General features: G+C 39.9%; 1 protein-coding gene across 3 annotated transcripts in view; it reads left to right on the top strand.

The window, feature by feature from the left end:
- The window catches only part of TEX2 (testis expressed 2), a 172902-nt gene that overhangs the window by 135606 nt on the left and 18761 nt on the right, over positions 1-18535 (top strand). For all 3 annotated transcript variants that reach the window (XM_069076292.1, XM_069076290.1, XM_069076291.1), the window contains 3 exons: positions 726-875; positions 5032-5131; positions 15735-15867. In XM_069076292.1, coding sequence (XP_068932393.1) covers positions 726-875; positions 5032-5131; positions 15735-15867 — 383 coding nt within the window. The remainder of the gene's footprint in view (positions 1-725; positions 876-5031; positions 5132-15734; positions 15868-18535) is intronic.

The raw sequence follows: 18535 nt of genomic DNA, 5'->3' as shown, positions 1-18535 counted from the left end.
TTCTGAGACACTTGCTTTACAACAAGCATGCCAGAATACCAGGATTCAGAAGCCCTGTGTTCCAAATAGAATGAAGAAATTCTTTCTTAGGCTTGAGCAGCTTAGAGGGGAGGAGAAAGATGTTAAAATTTCCGATTTTTAATCCTGGGAAATTTGACCAAACTCTTAGTACAAAATAATAATCAGGAAAATAAAAAGGAAATAGCATGGTCATCTAGTAAAAGCAAGAGATGCCAGATTTCCCCAGTATTGTATTACTACCCACAGAATGTTGAAAGACCTAGAGAAAGGCTCCCAGAGTATTGGACAGATTCTCCATAGAGAATTTATGGAAAGATGTTGACAAGAGTCACCTGAGATGAGAAGTCTTGAATGGCTTGTGCTGCACTGATGGAGAAAGATGTGCCTACGCCAATGAATCTGTTCATGCTGAAATATTAATACAAAATACAGAGCTATTTTAATGGCAGACCTGTAGAAAAAGAGCAGACCACAAGGGGAAACTGCTATAATCTTTCATCAATGACTGGTTGCAGGGAGATGTGGAGATATAAATATGGGTATTTCTGTTTTCCCCATTTAATGTTGTACTTGTCATTCATAACAAAGATGGGCTAATAGTTTGATCTTTGAAAGTCACCTGAGTCGACTGGCTGTAGAGTAGAAGCACATGCTCTGTTTTTCAACAGGCATCTAACTCCTTCTGACCTTGTGTCTTTTACCAGTTGACCCCAGAGGCCCAACCCCAAGAAGAGGAGGAACAGGAAGCCTGGGTCAATGCCTTGCTCGGAAGGATATTTTGGGACTTTCTGGGAGAGAAATATTGGTCTCACTTCGTGTCAAAGAAAATCCAAATGAAACTCAGTAAAATAAAGGTATTGTTTTCTCACAGAGTAATATTCTTTGGAGTTCAATTTTGGCTTGTGAAGATTCCCCCCAATACAACACTTTTGTACTATAATATCCTATATAAAAATAATTTGACACATTCACATGACAGAATGAAACCAAAAGACTAATAATGCTAGTCCCATATCAGCCAGCTGTAGGTTAAAGGTAAGTGATCAGAGTAGAGCAGCAAGGAGGACATGGGGCCTGGCTCAGTCCTCCCTCACTCTCTCTGTACAGTGAGGGGCCTAATCAGACTGTTGATGCAGTGTCTTATGATGGAAAAAGGGCCAGCTCATGAGTAAGAGGATCCATCCTGTGCCAGTCTCACCTCTGCCACTAGCTAGGCGACATTTTGATCGGTCACTGCTCCTCAGGGGCAGCAAGGCGTGGTGGAAAGCACTCACTGAACTTGAATTCAGGAAAGACCCAGATCAAATACCACTTCAACCCTTGTTCTCTTTGTGTCCCTTGGAAAGTCATTGAACCTCGATATATTCAGTGTCTGCCTCGTGTGGTGACTGTGAAGGTCAAATGAGGCAGTATATGCAAAGGGCTTTACAAACCTTAAAGCACCAGATCAGTGGCAACCACTATCGTTAATCCCTGCTCTGGCTGCAGTTTGTTTGTATTTGTAAAATGAAGGGTTTGTACTCAATGATATCTAAGGCACTTTCCAGTTCTGACGGCAATAAAGGATGATGAATCCTTGTGGAAGGAATGTCTATTTTGTACTTTCGGTCTCACTCCTGCTTCCAAGGAGCGATTCTCTTATCTTTGTAACAGTTTTCTCCATGTGCAGACAGCTGTTAATTATCCTCTCTAGTTGAGGAGAGTAGATAGTCCAAACACATGTTTGGCTTTGGAAAAAAATCTGTGTTTACCACAGGTTAGTTTAGTTTACATAATTCCTTTTTTTTTTTTTTTGAGCTAATGTTGAGATCTCCCTCTACTCCCTTATCATGATGTGAAAGGACACCCAGGGTTCTCAGAAGCTGTGCTAATCAGCTACAAGAGCAAGGAGGTCCAAACAAGCTGGAAAGAAATTTGAGGGTGGACCAGCAGTGCTTCGGGGTGAAGGGAGGAAGGAGGAAGGGTTGCACCTCAGACCTGTCTTTTCAGTAGTATAGGGAATGCTCTCTACCGCTGTAGATCAAGTACTTCTTTTGCAACTTATAGTAGTGGTCATGGTAATGATAATAGCATTTATACAGCACTTTAAGATTTACATATATTATCTCATTTGGTTCTTACAACAGCCTTGGGAGGAAGGTGCTATTATTATCCCCATTGTACAGATAAGGAAGCTAAGGCAAATAGAGGTTAAGTTACCTGGACAGAGTCATACATCTAGGAAGTATCTAAGGCAGGATTTGAACTTAGATCTGATTCCAAGTATCTGACACCATCCGTCATGTCACCTAGTGACTCTAGTCTTGTAGAATTGTCCATCCGCATTTGACAGGTGAGGAAATGGAAGCCCTGAAAAATTAGGTGATTTTCTCAGTATCACTCCATTAATAAATATCTGAAGTAGGATTCAAACTCAAACCCAAGTTTTCAGATCTAGAAAAGTGATTTTGGTAGGGTGGTGTTTTGGTTTGGGAGTGTAATGACAACATTAGGATGGAGTCACTGGGATTTTGTCTAATTCAGGTTTAAAAGCAAGCTTTATCATATTACAGCCTTCTGCCAGGGGATAGGATGCGGTTATATCTCTTCTCACACCTAGTGTGTGGAAGATCTAACTTTTGATCTTGAAGTTGCTGCTATTTGGGCTGAACAGGGGGAGCTTGGGATGGAGGAGTGAATGTATTGAGAAATATAGGTTGGTTTATGTCTTCTGGCTTTGTGTTGTCATCTTTGGCCTGTTTCTGAGTACAAGAGAAACAGTGAACAGCAGTGGAGATAAGGGCTCAGCAGCCACATTGATTCCTTTTCCTTTCTTGGGAGAAGTGTGGAGACATTTTCATACATGAATCTTTCTCACACTGCTGTCTTTCCAAATATGTATCTGCAAACAGAAGGGGTTCTACCCAACGAGAATGACAAGGAAAGAAGGGATGATCTTGTGATTTCCTATTCCACTCCAAAGGAGATTTACACCTGAAATACTTAAGGGGAGCAAGGGGGACATCTTTTCTTTTCCTAGAGTAATTAGACAAAAGCATTAAAATCATATAGTTGGGAATGATGCATATTATCCTGAGTATATAGTACAAGGAAAAGCGTAGCGTGGTGCATGGAAGAAACACTAACAGCAGCAGACGACCTGAAGTCAAATCCTGAGTCTGAAATTTACTCCCTGTGTGATCTTAGTATGATGGTAATGGGAATTTGAAGATCTTCCCTGCCCCTTAATAGGCTGAATGTAATCACATGGAGCCTGTGGTGGGAGGAGCTTGCTGAACAGTTGGAGCAGAGCCCAGAGGAAACTCAGAGTCAGAGCAGTTAGAGCTGGGGGAGAGAGGATGCAGGCAAGGAGACAGCTAGTCCTGTGAGGAAGACTTTGGGATGGTGTTGCTCCCTGCTGTGTTATGGTGTATTAACTTCTTTGTTGCTATGATGGATTCAGTTTTCTGGGGTTAGGATTTGGCTTTCTGGTGTCTGAATAAATGTTTTGCTTCTGTCTTCTATATGTTGAGTGTTATATTTTGCAATTCAGAACTATGCTGGCATATTATGGTCATAGTCGCCATTGGTGCTATGAAATATTGCATTGGTGTTATACTTAGGCAAGTCAACTTATCTCCCTTGCCTTGGTTTCCTCATCTGAAGAATGAAGGGGTTGGACTAGACGGCCTCTGAAGTCTTTCCAGCTGTAGAACGCTGATTCTCATCTAGGTAATGATGCTACATGTTACCTAGCACCTGAATGCTTTAGGGGCCAGCCACCCTTGGCTTCCTCCAGCCCTTGGATGGAAGTAGCTGAAATACTATGTGTTCAAACCAGTCTTACTGTCATTTTAAATTATAGTATTTTACGTACTTCAGGGGTTAAATGAACATTATAGACTAGGTCTCCAACCTTACCACTTCTTAGAACATTATTCCTACTTTCCATATTCAACAACAATTTGCTTACAAATTAGCATTTGGGTTTCCATTTCCTTAGGGCTGGACTAGATAGTCTAGATCAATGGGGTTGCAAAAAATTTGGCAGCAATAAAAGGTTTCTGAATGTGCTTCAACTAAAAATTAAATGTGTAATGAATCTAAGGTGTTTCTTTTGCCCATGTTGCATCGTGCAACTTCAATGCAGCCTTGGTTCTGAACACACAGCATGCACACTTTGCCCTGCACATGCTGTCATGCCACCGTGCTGACAAATGCTATCCAAATGCGAAAAGAGGTCACGAGTGGAAAAAGTTTAAGAAACTTGGGTCTAGATCAGGAGTCCATAACCTGCAGTCCAATTTACTTGTTTTTTTCTAACGTTTTGATAACCGTATTTCATTATAACTAGTTTTCTTTGTAATCCTATGAACTTATCTATATGGTAGTTCCTTTCAGCTATCTTTTTTTTTTTTTGAGGTCCTCTTAGGGCAACTAGTTAGCAAGCTGGAAAATGCTTATGAGTATATCCTGTCGACAATGATCAGTCATGACTGCTGCACAAGAAATGAATCACAAAGATAAATTCCTCTGACCACTGAGCATTCGAAGTTAATGGACAGGTCTCCTCTACAGGGGCAGAGACCATAAGGGGCAAATCGCCAGTGCTAAATCCAAGTCTTCTTTTTTTGGAGGGGGAAAAGCAGGGCAATTGGGGTTAAGTGACTTGCCCAAGGTCACACGGCTAGTAAGTGTCTGGAAGCTGGATTTGAACTCAGGTCCTCCTGAGTCTAGGGCCGGTGCTCCTAGCTGCCCCCCATGTCTCTTTTCTTATTGGCACTGGTCAGCCCAGGATCACTACTGGAAATTTCTTTTAAATTAGTGTTTCACTTTAATCATTTTCCTGGGTGGAATGCTAATAACCCCATCATTGAAAATTTGTCCTGTGGGCAAATGTATCTTCTTCAGCCCTGCCATCCCTAACCCATAAGTTTGTAGGAAGCTTGATCCCTCTTTATCTTAGCAAACATAGGAAAATGATGGTTAGGTTTTCTAACTTGTCTCCTTCCTTATCCACTTCCTTCCTAGCTCCCATACTTTATGAATGAGCTAACATTGACGGAACTTGACATGGGGGTAGCTGTGCCAAAAATCCTTCAGGCCTTCAAACCGTACGTCGATCACCAAGGTAATTTTCAGCTGAATACCAGAGGCTATGAATGTTTGTGCTATGGGATTTCTGCATGAGCGTCAGGTTGGATAACAAGTGCTTGTATATTAAGGAAGTAAGATTTTTCTTTTTGAAAAGATTTTTCTTTTTTCTTTTTGTAGGCTTATTCTTAATTACTTAGTGGTTTGGTTTTTTTTATACTAAGACAAATAAGCTTCACCTTTAAAAATATCCAGACCCTCCCAAGTTGGAGGAAGATCTTGGTGTCCGATTTACAGAACAGCTTTCACAGTATTTGCATCCATTCTTGGGAAAGGGAGGAGAGGGAAGGAACCAGATGTTAATAGAAGGCATTTTTTTTAATAATATTGATGATCACAATGATGATGGTTTAATAATAGGAGGCAGCATAGCATAATAGAAAGATCCCAGTCTTAGAGTCAAGAGCCCCTGTGTCCATGTCCTCCTTCTAATACATATGAGCTGTGTGACCAGGAACAATTCATTTAGGTTCTCATTGGTGTCAGGCAACTCTCTATTGTTTAAATTTTTTTTCTGTAATGCTGAAAACTAGTATTTATATTTTGGAGTGACTGTACGAACATTTTTCAAAACTTAGCTGAATCTGGTACAATAAGGCTTAATCCGTGTGCAGTGTTTGTATTTTCTTCAGTGCTTGAGGCTGTTTATTTATAATGTTTCTGAAGACACATGATGAGCTAGACGTGTTTTGTCATGATTGTTATTATATTTGTGAGCTAGCTAGCATTTTAAAATAATATATGCAGTTCTATAAAATGTCATTTCATTTACTTTTGTGATTTTTTCCAAAGATATTGAGAAGCTGGAATGTAACAAAATGTGTCCATGCACACGAGTAAAGTGAATCTAGAAAAGCAGCATGTCACTTTAGCCCAAGGTAGCCTTTTATGCAGCACTAGCGGTGTGTGTGTGTACCAGGAAGTAGTGGTCTTCTACCGTGTAAATGAATGTCTGGCTTCTTGAAAAAATCAGCGTAGCTAATTAGTGTGTAGTATTTATTTACATTGCTATTTCTCAAAATCAACATGAGCATATTAGAACATGCATTATGTAGGATTCAGTCCCAGAAGAAATGTCTATTTTGAAATATCCCCAAAATTTGGAGACTCTCAGAAGTATCACACTTGCCATTCAGAGGGCCAGGAGTCTGGTCGTTTGGAAACAGCCTACAGACAACTATCAGTTTAGATGCTTCTGTCCTCACTGGGTTGAGCAATCACAGATCCAGATGAATTAAAAGATACACATATAGAATGAATGCCTTTCTAGCCATGACCTAACCTGGAATTGCCAGATGAGGAAATTCCTTCTACTGATGCAGACCCACCACCTGTTCTTTGAAGGGTTAGTTGTCCTGAGAGAGGTTGTGTGATTTGCCCAGGGCTTCACAGCCAGTATGTATCAGTCACGATAGGAGCTCAAGGCTTCCAGAATTGAGGCAAACTCTAAATGATTAGTGAAAGACACATGTCTGTCAGTGAACCAGTGTTTTGATCTTGGGGCTAAAATAATGCAAGAAGCATGAGAAAATGCATGTAAAACATGCTTCAGATTTTTCGGAAAAGTTCTATTTTTACTGAATGTTCTCTTTATAGATATACATATACACTAAAGCTTCTGTGCCACACTTTAAAAAAAGCCAAACATCTAGAATTCATGATTTCAGATTAAGGATTAGGATAATGATAAATTAATAAAAGTTATTTCTGGCAGATTCATCCTGCAATACAGCTTACATTATTATAGGAGTTTTTTTTTCCTTTCTGTATTCCTTCAATATATTTATGTAAATAGAAAGAAAAATAAACTGATTTGTTTTCCTCCCCTCCTCTAATTTGATGTAGCCTTTCAAGGATTGTCTTTTCTGTTTTACCAAGAGACATATTATTGATTAACCTTCAAACTTCTGAGTTTGTGACTGGCAGAGGTATACCCCCTTGTAACTGGTGCTTTTTATTTTTTGCATTTACTAATTAATTTCTTATTAATTTTCAATATTCACTTCCACAAGATTTTGAATTCCAAATTTTCTACCCATCTCTCCCCTCCCCCATCCCAAGACTATGCATTCTGATTACCCCTATCCCCAATCTGCCTCCCCTTCTACTACCACCCCTCCCTTCTCTTATCCCCTTCCCTTCTATTTTCCTGTAGGGCAAGATAAATTTCTATATCCCTTTGCTTATATATCTTATTTCCCAGTTGCCTGTAAAAACAATTTTTAACATTTGTTTTTAAAACTTTGAGTTTCACATTCTTTCCCTTCCTCCTTCCCTCCCTCCCTCCCTCCCTTCATTGAGAAGGCAAGCAATTCTATATAGGTTATACATGTGTAGCCATGCAGAACACTTCCATAAGAGTTATGTTGTAAAGGGCGGCTACGTGGCGCAGTGAATAAAGCGCCGGCCCCAGAGTCAGGAGGACCTGAGTTCGGTTCCGGCCTCAGACACTTAACACCCACACACTTAACCCCAATTGCCCTCCAAAAGGCCAAAAAAAAAATGTTGTAAAAGACTTAAGTATATTTCCCTCCATTCTATCACACCCCTCATTTATTCTGTTCTCTCCTTTGACCCTGTCCCTCCTCAAAAGTGTTTGCTTCTGATTACCTCCTCCCATTTGCCCTCCCTTCTCTCATCCCCCTTATCCTCTTTCCCCCTACTTTCCTGTAGGATAAGATAGATTTTCATACCCAATTGAGTGTGTATGTTCTTCCATCCTTAAGCCAGATCTAATGAAAGTAAGGTTCACTCCTTTCCTTTCAGCTCCCCTCCTTCCCCTCCAGTGCAAAAGCTTTTTCTTGCCTCTTTTATGTGAGATAATTTACCACATCTTCCCTCTCCCTTTCTCCTTATCCCAGTACATTCCTCTCTCTAACCCCTTAATTTTATTTTTTAGTTATCATGCCTTCATATTCAACTCACTGTGTGCCCTATGTGTGTGTATACATGTGTATACACTTGTATACACATATATACATATATTCCTTCCAGCTACCCTAATACTGAGAAAGGTCTCATGAGTTTCAAATATCTTCTTTTCATATAGGAATGTAAACAGTTCAGCTTTAATAAGTCCCTTATGATTTCTCTTTCCTGTGTACCTTTTCATGCTTCTCTTGATTCTTGTATTTGAAAGTAAAATTTTCTATTCAGCTCTCGTCTTTTCATCAAGAATGCTGTAAAGTTATGGGGTGGCTAGGCGGCACAGTAAATAGAGCACCAGCCCTGGAGTCAGGAGGACCTGAGTTCAAATGTGGCCTCAGACACTTAACACAAAAACTAGCCATGTGACCTTGGGCAAGTCACTTAAGCCCAATTGCCCTCCAAAAAGCAAAAAATAAAATAAGAATGCTGCAAAGTCCTCTATTTCATTGAATTTCCATTTTTCTTCCTGAAGTGTTGTACTAAGTTTTGCTGGGTAGGTGATTCTTGATTTTCCTAGCTTCTTTAACCTCCAGGATATCATATTCCAAGCTTAATGTAGAAGCTGCCAAATCTTGTGTTATCCTGATTGTGTTTCCACAATACTTGAATTATTTCTTTCTGACATAACTGGTGCTTTTGAAAGTGTATTCTATGTAAATGTAGTATATTACAAATCGTGAGAGATCTTCTAAAACTGTATATCTTTTTAATTAGCAGTAACATCCAGTGGGGAGAGGGCAGAGAAGGGGGCTAAGTACCCTTTGGAAAGGTCCTATAATAGCTAGCGTTTATACAGTGCTTTAAAATTTGCAAAACACTTTACATCATTTGATCCTCACAACGACCCTGTGTGGTAGATACTATCCTCATTTTACAGATGAGGAAACTGAGGCCCAGAAGAGTTCATTTTTATTTGATCACTGCTACACACATAATAAGTGTTTGAGGCAGGATTTAAACTCAGGTTTTCCTGACACCAAAGCCAGCACTCTATATAGGCCACCTTGCTTCTCCTCTGAATTATTATTAAACGTATAGCATGCAAAAATTGTCCTTATAGGAACAGAGAGATAGACACCATATGTAATTTGGGGACTTTAGATTGTTTCTTAATATTAATCTTCTAAGAAATTAATTCTTCTTTAGAAAATTGTTGGAACTAACTTTGAAAATATAGCTTGACACTAAGAGAATGATAACTTAGAATGGAAAAGACTCTATTTGATCCAAGAAGAGACAAACCTCTAGGGATTCAGTTGATTTGCGATATCTGCTTTCTAATTGTTGTTCCTTTTTTTTTAAATTAGACAAATTGCTCAAGAGAGATTAGAGGATTTGATTTGGTTTTAGTTCACATTGGAATATTTGACCCAAGGTAGAGAAATTACCCTCCCTGAATCAAGCAGATGTTTTGGAGAATAGGAGTGGAGATAAAATCTGCAATTGACCCTTTAAAATCTGATCCCTGGGATATATTCAGTCTGATGGAGGCAGTGGGCTTATTCAAAGCTCCTTTGCTGAATTAAGACAAAAGATCATGGGAACTGAAGTTTTGGGGGAACTTGGAGGCCAGGATGTTGGAAGGGAACAGGGATCGGGGTGGAGAAGAAAACTGCCAGGTGCTGAGATTGTTAGGGAAGAGGGAAATTACCTTGAAGTCCATGGATGACAGCAACAAGGATCTGGACAGGACGGAGGGAACTTTAAAGGAAGAGATGTGGTCATTGAGCAGTTGAGGCAGAGGGAGGGTCCAAAAGTTGCAGTGGGTCCTGTGCCATGTGGGGTCGGATCACCTCCTTTCCTTGTCCCTGTGTGCTAGGGATGTGAGAGAAGGAGCAGTCAGCCAACTTTGGAAATAATGCCAAGTTAGCTTGGTCTCTTAAGGAGAAAGCTAAATTTTAGTGAGGAAAAGGTCTGAGATGAGGGTCAGTTTGTTTTGTAGTATAGTAGAAAGGGGCTTGGACTTGGAGGCAAAAGACCTAAAGTCCAACCCCAGTTCTGGTCACTCACCTCTGTGACCTTGGGCAGGTCATCTTAACCTCTGAATCTCATCTAGAAAAGAGGGTTGAGCTACATGACCTTTAAGGTCCCTTGCAGCTCTCAATCTATGACACCTTAACAATATAGAAGGGTACTAGAAAGATAGAGAAGAAAGAGAGATGGGAAGGCCAAGGCTGGGTTTACTGTGGGGATTAGGTGGGAATTGACAGTAGCAAGAGTGTGTCTTAGAGCTTGACCCTGCATGGCTCAGGTCTCCAGGCCAGGCAGTCTATGGGGGATAGGCCACCCCAATGGCAGGGGGACCATAGGCTATTATACCATTAGACCCTGGAGCTAGGAAGAGGGGAGTACAAGTTTGGGGAGTTGAAGGACTTCCTGAAGCCTGTGGAAAAAAAGCTTTGTACTCATTTACATAGACATCTCTAACAAAAATTAACTTCCCTTCCTTGGGCCCTGTCTTATGACATAAGTGTTTTAAGTGCACAACACCGCATCCACTTTATTCTTGTTTTCTTCCACTTTATTCCTGTGACTTGGTACTGAATTTATTTTGTGTTAACTGAATAGTTCAGAGGAGTGGAGCTAAAAATTATCCAAAACACTCTGGGCTCTTGATCTGGGTTCAAATGCCAGTTCTTCTGCTTACTCCCTACAGAATGCTGTACAAGGCCCTCCTCTTCTAGAGGCCTCAATTTTCTTAGCTATACACATGAGGGGGGTGGATAAAATCATCCCTAAAGCCTCTCCCAGCTCTAAATAATGTGATCTTAATGAATAGAGCAACAAAAAGACACCAAAAGGACCATTTGAGGGGAGTTCAGGTCTGCTCCTCCCTCCTGGTGTGAACTTGGGAAGTCAGTCTCCCAGCCTCCCTGAGCCTTCATTTCTTTATCTCCAGAATAAGCTTAGATGATGACCGCTAGCACAGCTGATTGCCACGCTAAGTTGGGGTGTGCACATTTTGTCATCCTGACTGCTTCTGACTTGTATGACTGTGAATATGGTGTGGTAGTATAATGTTGGTGGCCATCGAGATATCTCCGGAAGCAAAGGGAAGGCTTGGATAGTGACACTCAGATAATATACCTGTTGAGGTTGCTATCTAAAGGCTAGGGTGATTCTTTGTACTTGTAGAGAGTCGAGCCACCAGAGTGGTGGGCGGGAGTGCCTGTGTCATGGGGTCTTGTTGCAAAACATGGAGGCTGTGCTTTGGGCCTGGTAAAAACAGTTCTAATGATTAACATTTATGTAGCCCTTTATGGTTTACAAAGTACTTTGCCTATGTTATCTTATTTAATTCCTACAACAATCCTGGGAACCAAGTTGTGTTGTTGTTTGTTTACCCCATTTGGAGTTTTCTTGGCAGATACTGGAATAGTTTACCATTTCCTTCTAAACAAGGCACAGATGAGGAAACTGAGGTAAACAAGGGTTAACTTACCCAGGTCATATAGCTAGTAAGTGTCAGAGGCAGGATTTAAACTCCCAGAACTGCAAGGCCAGCACTTTATTCAAGGCACCTTCTGGCTGCCAACATGGCAGTGCCACCTTGTTTAGATAACACTCTTGTGTTAATACACCTTGAAGATTCCAGGAGAGACTCTACAATGATTATAGTGCAAGGTTAAGTAAGTCACTCATACTGAAAATGGAAAAACAATTGATTCTCTTACTCTGTGACTTTTTATATTCCTTTATTAGAGACCGCTGCAGGTTGGTGGTTTTAAGTTAAATGTTGCATAAAACACCCTTCACATATGTAAGAGCTTTTTAAAAAAAAAAATAGTAATTATATATGTTTAGTAACACTTGATTCTTTGTGGGTTAGTTAAGATTCTGCTCATGAAATGTTCTTATGTCCACATTCTTTAATTCACATTCTTATTCCATTTATCCCTAACAGAAAGGCAGCCTTTCTTGTCATTGTTAATTTTGTTGTGAAATCATTCAGGTTCCGCACACGCTGACTCACCAGTTACATAACCATCTTGGCTGTCAGAGCCACATGTGATCACATTTTCAGGGTGCTTTTCACCTACTGTATTAATGTCAGTGAAGAAACTCAGTCTTTTTTGCACCTGGTTTGAAAATAGGCAGCTCTCATGGGAAAGGAGGAAAGTTATTATAATCATTAGAATGACTTGCTGTGACTCAGTAATATTTTCTTGCACTTTGAGAAGACAGGATCCATAGATTTAGAGCTAGAAAGGACCCCAGGGGGTCTAATCTAATAATCTCCTTTTGCACATAGGGAAACTGAGGCAATATCTTTTTATTATTAAAGATTCTTAAGCCTTCCTCCACTCACTTATTTCTTTAATATTTAAATGGATCTGTGATCTTATCAATGTGGGTATCCCTCCCATTGGTACAGATCTTGATGTACCCACACCTTGGTATCCTGTGTGCCTCTTGTCCAGAGAAGCGTTGGTGAGAAGAATTAGAGATCTGGATTCAGATTCTGGCTGTGATATTCACTGCTGATGTGAATTTAAGATGTTACGTGACTTCTCTGCACCTCAGTTTCCTCATCTGTAAAGTTTAGGGAGGAGATTAGATGGTGTTAAAGATCCCTTCCAGCACTCAGCCTATTATGCTGCATTCCTCCAGGGGAGCTCAGGGCCTTCCTCTGAGTCTCCTAACGTCCCATGGGTATCTGTGCAGCCCATGGTCTCACCACTGTGCCCTGTGGCCCATCACTGGCCCTACTTGGCAGCAACTCACAAAAGCATTATATGGAAGGTAAAGGTATATAAGAGAGTGCAGGTGGGAAGTGTGGAAAGCCTACTCAAGCGTCATCTGTCTGGGGACCTATTCAGACCTCCCGGTGATTGGGGCTATTTTGTCCCAGGCGGTCCTCCTAGTGGGCTGGTGTCCTGCTGCTAGTCGTGCTCATTGCTGTGGGCTGTGGGCCCACTTGGTGCCAGCGGAGAAGCAACAAGCACAGTCAGAATCAGCAGTGGGGGAAAGGAGAAGGGCTGGCAGAGGCAGTAGAGATGAGAACTTGGGAGTAAACCTGACTTCTGATAACAGAAGCAAATAGGCTGGAGAAACTGAGAGGAGTGTGTGTGTGCATTTTGTTGTTCATGGGTTGTTTTAGTCATGTCTGACTCTTTATGACCCCATCTGGGGTTTTCTTGGCAGAGGTACTGGAGTGGTTTGCCATTTCCTTCTTCAACTCATTTTACAAATGAGGAAACTGAGGCAAACAGGGTTAAGTGCCTTGCCCAGGTTCATATAGCTAGTAAGTGTCTGAGGCCAGATTTGAACTCAGGAAGATGATTCTTCCTGACTTCAGGCCTGGCACTTATCCACTGTGCCACCTAACTACCTCAACAACCTGGTACATAGTAGGCATTATGTAAATACCTATTCTCTCTCCTTCCCCTAGTAGGCAAATTAATTGTACCATTTAAAAAGTAGTATAACTGTCTGGAGTGTCTTACAATCAAATTTACTGGGTGTCTCTTATACAGTACTTGAAATGTGATCCAAAAAATTATTGAAGACAGGAAGGGATGCTGGCTTTAATGGGAAATTAAACAGAATTAAATGGAAAACTGTTTAATATTTTATTAGAGTGGTATATGAGATTGAGAGGTGATGGGTCATCTACTGTTGATGGTTTTGCAAGCTGGAGTGCCTTGATAATGAGTTTAAGTTAATCTGCTTTTGCTTGAATGCTATACTATGTTAGAGGGATATTTGTAAAATATTAACAACATTGAATCACTAATCCCAGGATGTTATAGAGCCATAAATGTCACTAGGTGTATGTAGGCCCCTCTACCTGCCAACTTGTAGAGTCTTACCCCTGGGAAAGAATTTGAGAGGGAGATTATCTCTGAAGTCCTTTCTAGTTCTAATATTCTCTGATCTAATAGGAGGTTCTCCTTTCAAATGGCATTTATTGCCAGTAGAACAGTGTAAGTCGCAGAACCTTATCTGCAGCATCTTGCAGCCCATAGCTGTCAGGCAACAGGCAATCATTTCTGAAGAGTTCAGTGTCTTAGACAGATATGGAAACCCATTAACATGAACTCTTTTCCAAAAGGGCAGATGAAGAAATTAAGATATACAGATTAAGTGACTCTTCCCCAAGATTTAGCCCAGTGATTCAGAAGTCAGCTCTTATCTTCCATTGTCAGACTGTGCAGAAAAATCATGATTCCCAAATCTTTCCATCAAGAATTCCAGTGGCTTCCACTCTAATTTCTTGGCTTTCTTTCCCCACTCCACCTTGTTTTTATGAAGAGGCTGAGTCAGTGAATTGGGGATCAAGAGTCTGGAATTCTAATCTCTACCCTGTCACTAACTCAACCCAGTGGAGAATCTTGGGTGAATCTTGGGCCTCAGTTTCCTTTTCTGTAAGATGAAGGAAGGTAACTTAATGACCTTGAAGATCTTTTTCTAGCTACAAAAAAAAATGTCTTTTCTCCATCAATGTCAGTGGAGCCACCTCCTTTGGACCCTAACATCATATGGGGAAGTAAAATGGAAAGTAAAGAGGAGAGTGATGATTTGGGAAAAGTTTAACTTGCCTGCCTCACTTTTGCTTCTTGGAACTCAAGTAGAATCAACTGTGACAAAGAGCAGAACTCTCACAACTTCTTTCACACAGAACCCATGGCAGAGATTTTGTGCATGGCTTGTTTTGGCAGGGCGGGGGGGGGGGGGAGGGGAACTAGCTATAAGATAGAGTCTGTCCTGCCAGATTCTTAGCTGGGAATAATTTTGCTTTCTGCTATATTAAAGAAGACTTTTTTGGGCAGAGATTTGACCACACCACTAGACAGAATGCAGCCTTGACAATATAACCACACCCTGGAAGAGTCTGAAAGGATATAACACATGCTAGTCCTGTCCCTCAGTGTTTTGAAATAGTTCCACTATGTTAAGATATTGTAGTGGAATAGATAAAATATTTATTGGCCTTAGAGTCAGGAAGGCCCTAGTTGAAATCTAGCCCCCAACATTTATTTGACCTTTTGGATAGGTCCTCAGTTTTCTTATCTATAAAATGGGCATGATGATACCTCTAATACCTACCTTGCATGGTTGTTGTGAGATTCAAATTAGATAATATATGTAAAAAGTTTTGCAAACTCCAAAGCAGAATATAAATGTCAGATTTTATTGCAGCCAATCTCAATATGTACCATTAGCCCATCAACTCTTGGTTATCTGTGGCAGATGACTAACATTTAATATTTAACCCCAATAAGAAGGCTTTCCTTGTCAAACTCCTCTCTGTTTTCCCTATGTATTTTTCCTGTATGTCCTGTATTTGTTTAATGGAACTAGGTTATCTTATTCTAGTAGAATTTAAGTCCCTTGAAGGCAGCTACTATTTCCATTTTGTAACAGTAGCACCATACATAATGCTTGGCCCAGAAATTCTTGTTGATTGATAATATGCTATCAGTGAGCCCATTGTATTGTGTTAAGTCAAAACTAAACTTTAAATATAATTGAATTTGGTTCTAAAATCAAAGCTTATATTTTGCAAGATAAGCAAATTATCAGTTTATTAATCTGATACTGAAGATACTAGTACTTTTTAAATACCAGCTGGAGAATTTATGTTGGTTGTCATTTTTGATGTCACAGGTTTCAGAAAGTAACTTTCATATTTTATATTAATACTTCAGGACTCTGGATTGATTTGGAAATGTCCTACAATGGGCCCTTTCTGATGACGCTTGAGACCAAAATGAATTTGACCAAACTGGGTAAAGAGCCTCTTGTTGAAGCCTTCAGAGTTGGAGAAATTGGCAAAGAAGGGTAAGGGATAACATGAATTTAATAAGCAACATCCAGCATCTTAGTTTCATTGTTTGAATAATTTAGTTCCATTTTAAAAGTATGTTATGAGTTGACATTTAGTTCATTGTTCAAATGGAGTCTTTTGAATGGTCAGTCCATTTTATGGATTCTAGTTAACCTGTTTCATTTTATAGCTTTGTAAATTCCCACTAAGTAGCAGACAGGAGACTTGTTATGGCTAATTGCATTGCCTTTTTTTAAAAAAATGCTTTTAAAAAAATCAATTCCTCTTGTTTTTACATCATATTCATTTCCAGATGTATCCTGTCCCTCATCATTACCCAGTGAGCTTTCCTTGAAACAAAGATTTAAAAATGAAAACAAAGAACAGTTTTTTAAAACCAACCAACATATTAATGAACACCAACCCCTCTGTAATAAAAAGAGGGAGATGGATTTTCTTCACTCTTCTTCTAGGTCCAAGCATGGTCCTAATTGCATGGCATTCTTTTTCATTTTATTTTTCTCTCATTTACATTATTGTCATTGTGTACATTATTTTCCTGCTTCTACTTAACTTCATTCTGCATCAGTTCCTATAAGTCTTCTCATGCTTCTGAGTTCTTCATTGTCTTCATTTCTCATGATGCTGTAATATCCTATTACATTCAACACAATGTCTTTAGCCATTCACTAACCAATGGGCATCTTCTTTGTTTCTTTTTCTTTGCTACCAAAGAAAGTGCTATAATTAATATTTTGACCTATACAAGATCTTGCCTTCTGTCTTGACCCTTCTTGGGTTATAGATTGTATTTTTTTTTCACTGGCAGTTTATTATTTGCCTGTGATTGAATGTTAGTAAATTGGAGGTCCAACTCAGTGAGGTTTGATTGAATTTTTATGAAAACACTGAACAGTTAACATTTCACACATATGTGAGTTTGCATTTATAGGTTTTATTTAGTAAGAAGTTCCATTCATTGCTAGGAATATTTTTAAGTAATGGCTAATCATATTAGCATAAGAATTACTTTGAGATATTTGAACTTGTTTATGTCATTGCTTTTTTTTTTTAAGTTTTATTGATGTTTTTTACATTGTTCTCATTCTCCAAAGACTCTGCCCTTCCCCTCCTCTCTTATAGAACCTTCCCTTGTAACAAAGAAGTTAAACCAAACAGAGCAACCCATCAACCACGACACAGACATCATTTGGCATCTCTAGTCCATCCCTTCTCTGCCAAAAGGCGGGATCATTTGTTCATGGCACCTTAAAATGGTTTTGTCCCTGGGGACATGCCTGTCTTAGAAAAGCTTGTGCACCCCAGTGAAATCAACCACAGATAGGCTGTTGTGATCATGAGGCACCACCATTAATAAAGTCTTTGAAGAACTACTTATTGGCATTTTAAAAAAGGATGTGATCAGTAACTGCTCTGTATGGTTTAGGCCCTGGGGCTGGGCCGGCCCCCAATCCAGTCTTGGATTTAAGGTCAAGCCTTGACCTTAAAAGAATTGACCCTGGGTTTGAATAACCCCAACAACTTCTACACCCTAGGTTGGAATCCATAGCTCCACATTTTGTCATCCCTTTTGGAAAAACCCCTTGAGTTCCACTGAAAGCCAGCTTCCTTCTGTGCTGGCTAATCATGCTTCATGGTTGAACTCAAGATTGTTGGCTTTTGTTTACTTATGAACCCAGTCTCAATACCATTCTTTAGAAATATTCCAGAAGATAATCGGGGGAGGGGGAGATTATACAGTTGAGAATGTGTTTGTTTTACCTAGATGATTCTGTTGCAGTTAGGTTATTTAAACCCTATTTCTAGTATAATAGTTGCAGGATTGCACCTATTGTTTCTCATCTAACTTCTATCTGTGCTATTTTCCCTTCATTCCTTTCTGCTGTTGTGTTATATAATGTGTTTGGACTCGGCAATCTGTGGATTTGTATTTCCTGGTGAGTGGTATTTATCAATGTAGCATTTCATTCCCTGTGAGTGCTGAGTCTTGTTGGTTGTGTATGAACCCATTTAGAGTTTTCTTCATCACCTTCTTCAAAATAAGGGTGCCAAATCGTGAGCCTCAGATGGGGGAGATTTGGAACTCCAACTCATAATGGTTTTGTGACCCTGAGGATTTCGCTTAATCTTTCAGTGCTCTGGGCAACTCTCTAAGATGGTAAATTTCTGAGAAGGTGCCAAACTACATTAATATAGGGAGTGAGTATCCTCATGTGAGTTTCCTGTATCAATGAAATCCCTGGTCTAGTCCCTTCAATCATTGCATTACAACTGAACAGTGGCCAGTGTCTCCCTAATTCTTAAAATAGGTCAAGTGTATGGACTTTACATAGTTTCTTTTGCATCGTTGCAAGTAGAATTGCATTATCATTGGAGGCCTCAGGTAATTGTGTGTTTCTAACCTAAGGATCTAGAACAGCGGTCTTGAAAGTGGGATGTGCAAGACAATCCATGAGGGTGCAGGAAAAAAAAAACAACTAAAACTTTTAATTCAAAAAATAATATTTAATATCTAGATTTACTTTCATTTGATCCATGTCAGACCATCATATGTTGACTGGTTCAGATTAGTCAGCCCTGTGCCGACCCCCACTCCCCATCTCCAAACCGGTCTTTGCCTTGGATTTCATGCTTATCACTGTTCTCTCTCCTGCTCATTCC

The sequence above is a fragment of the Petaurus breviceps genome, unplaced genomic scaffold, assembly GCF_028583685.1.
Source record: "Petaurus breviceps papuanus isolate PSGF00001 unplaced genomic scaffold, PetGlider_PUasm1.0 90925, whole genome shotgun sequence".
Lineage (NCBI taxonomy): Eukaryota > Metazoa > Chordata > Mammalia > Diprotodontia > Petauridae > Petaurus > Petaurus breviceps.
Note: the sequence above shows the minus strand (reverse complement) of the source record. Positions and strands in the feature narration are given on the sequence as shown.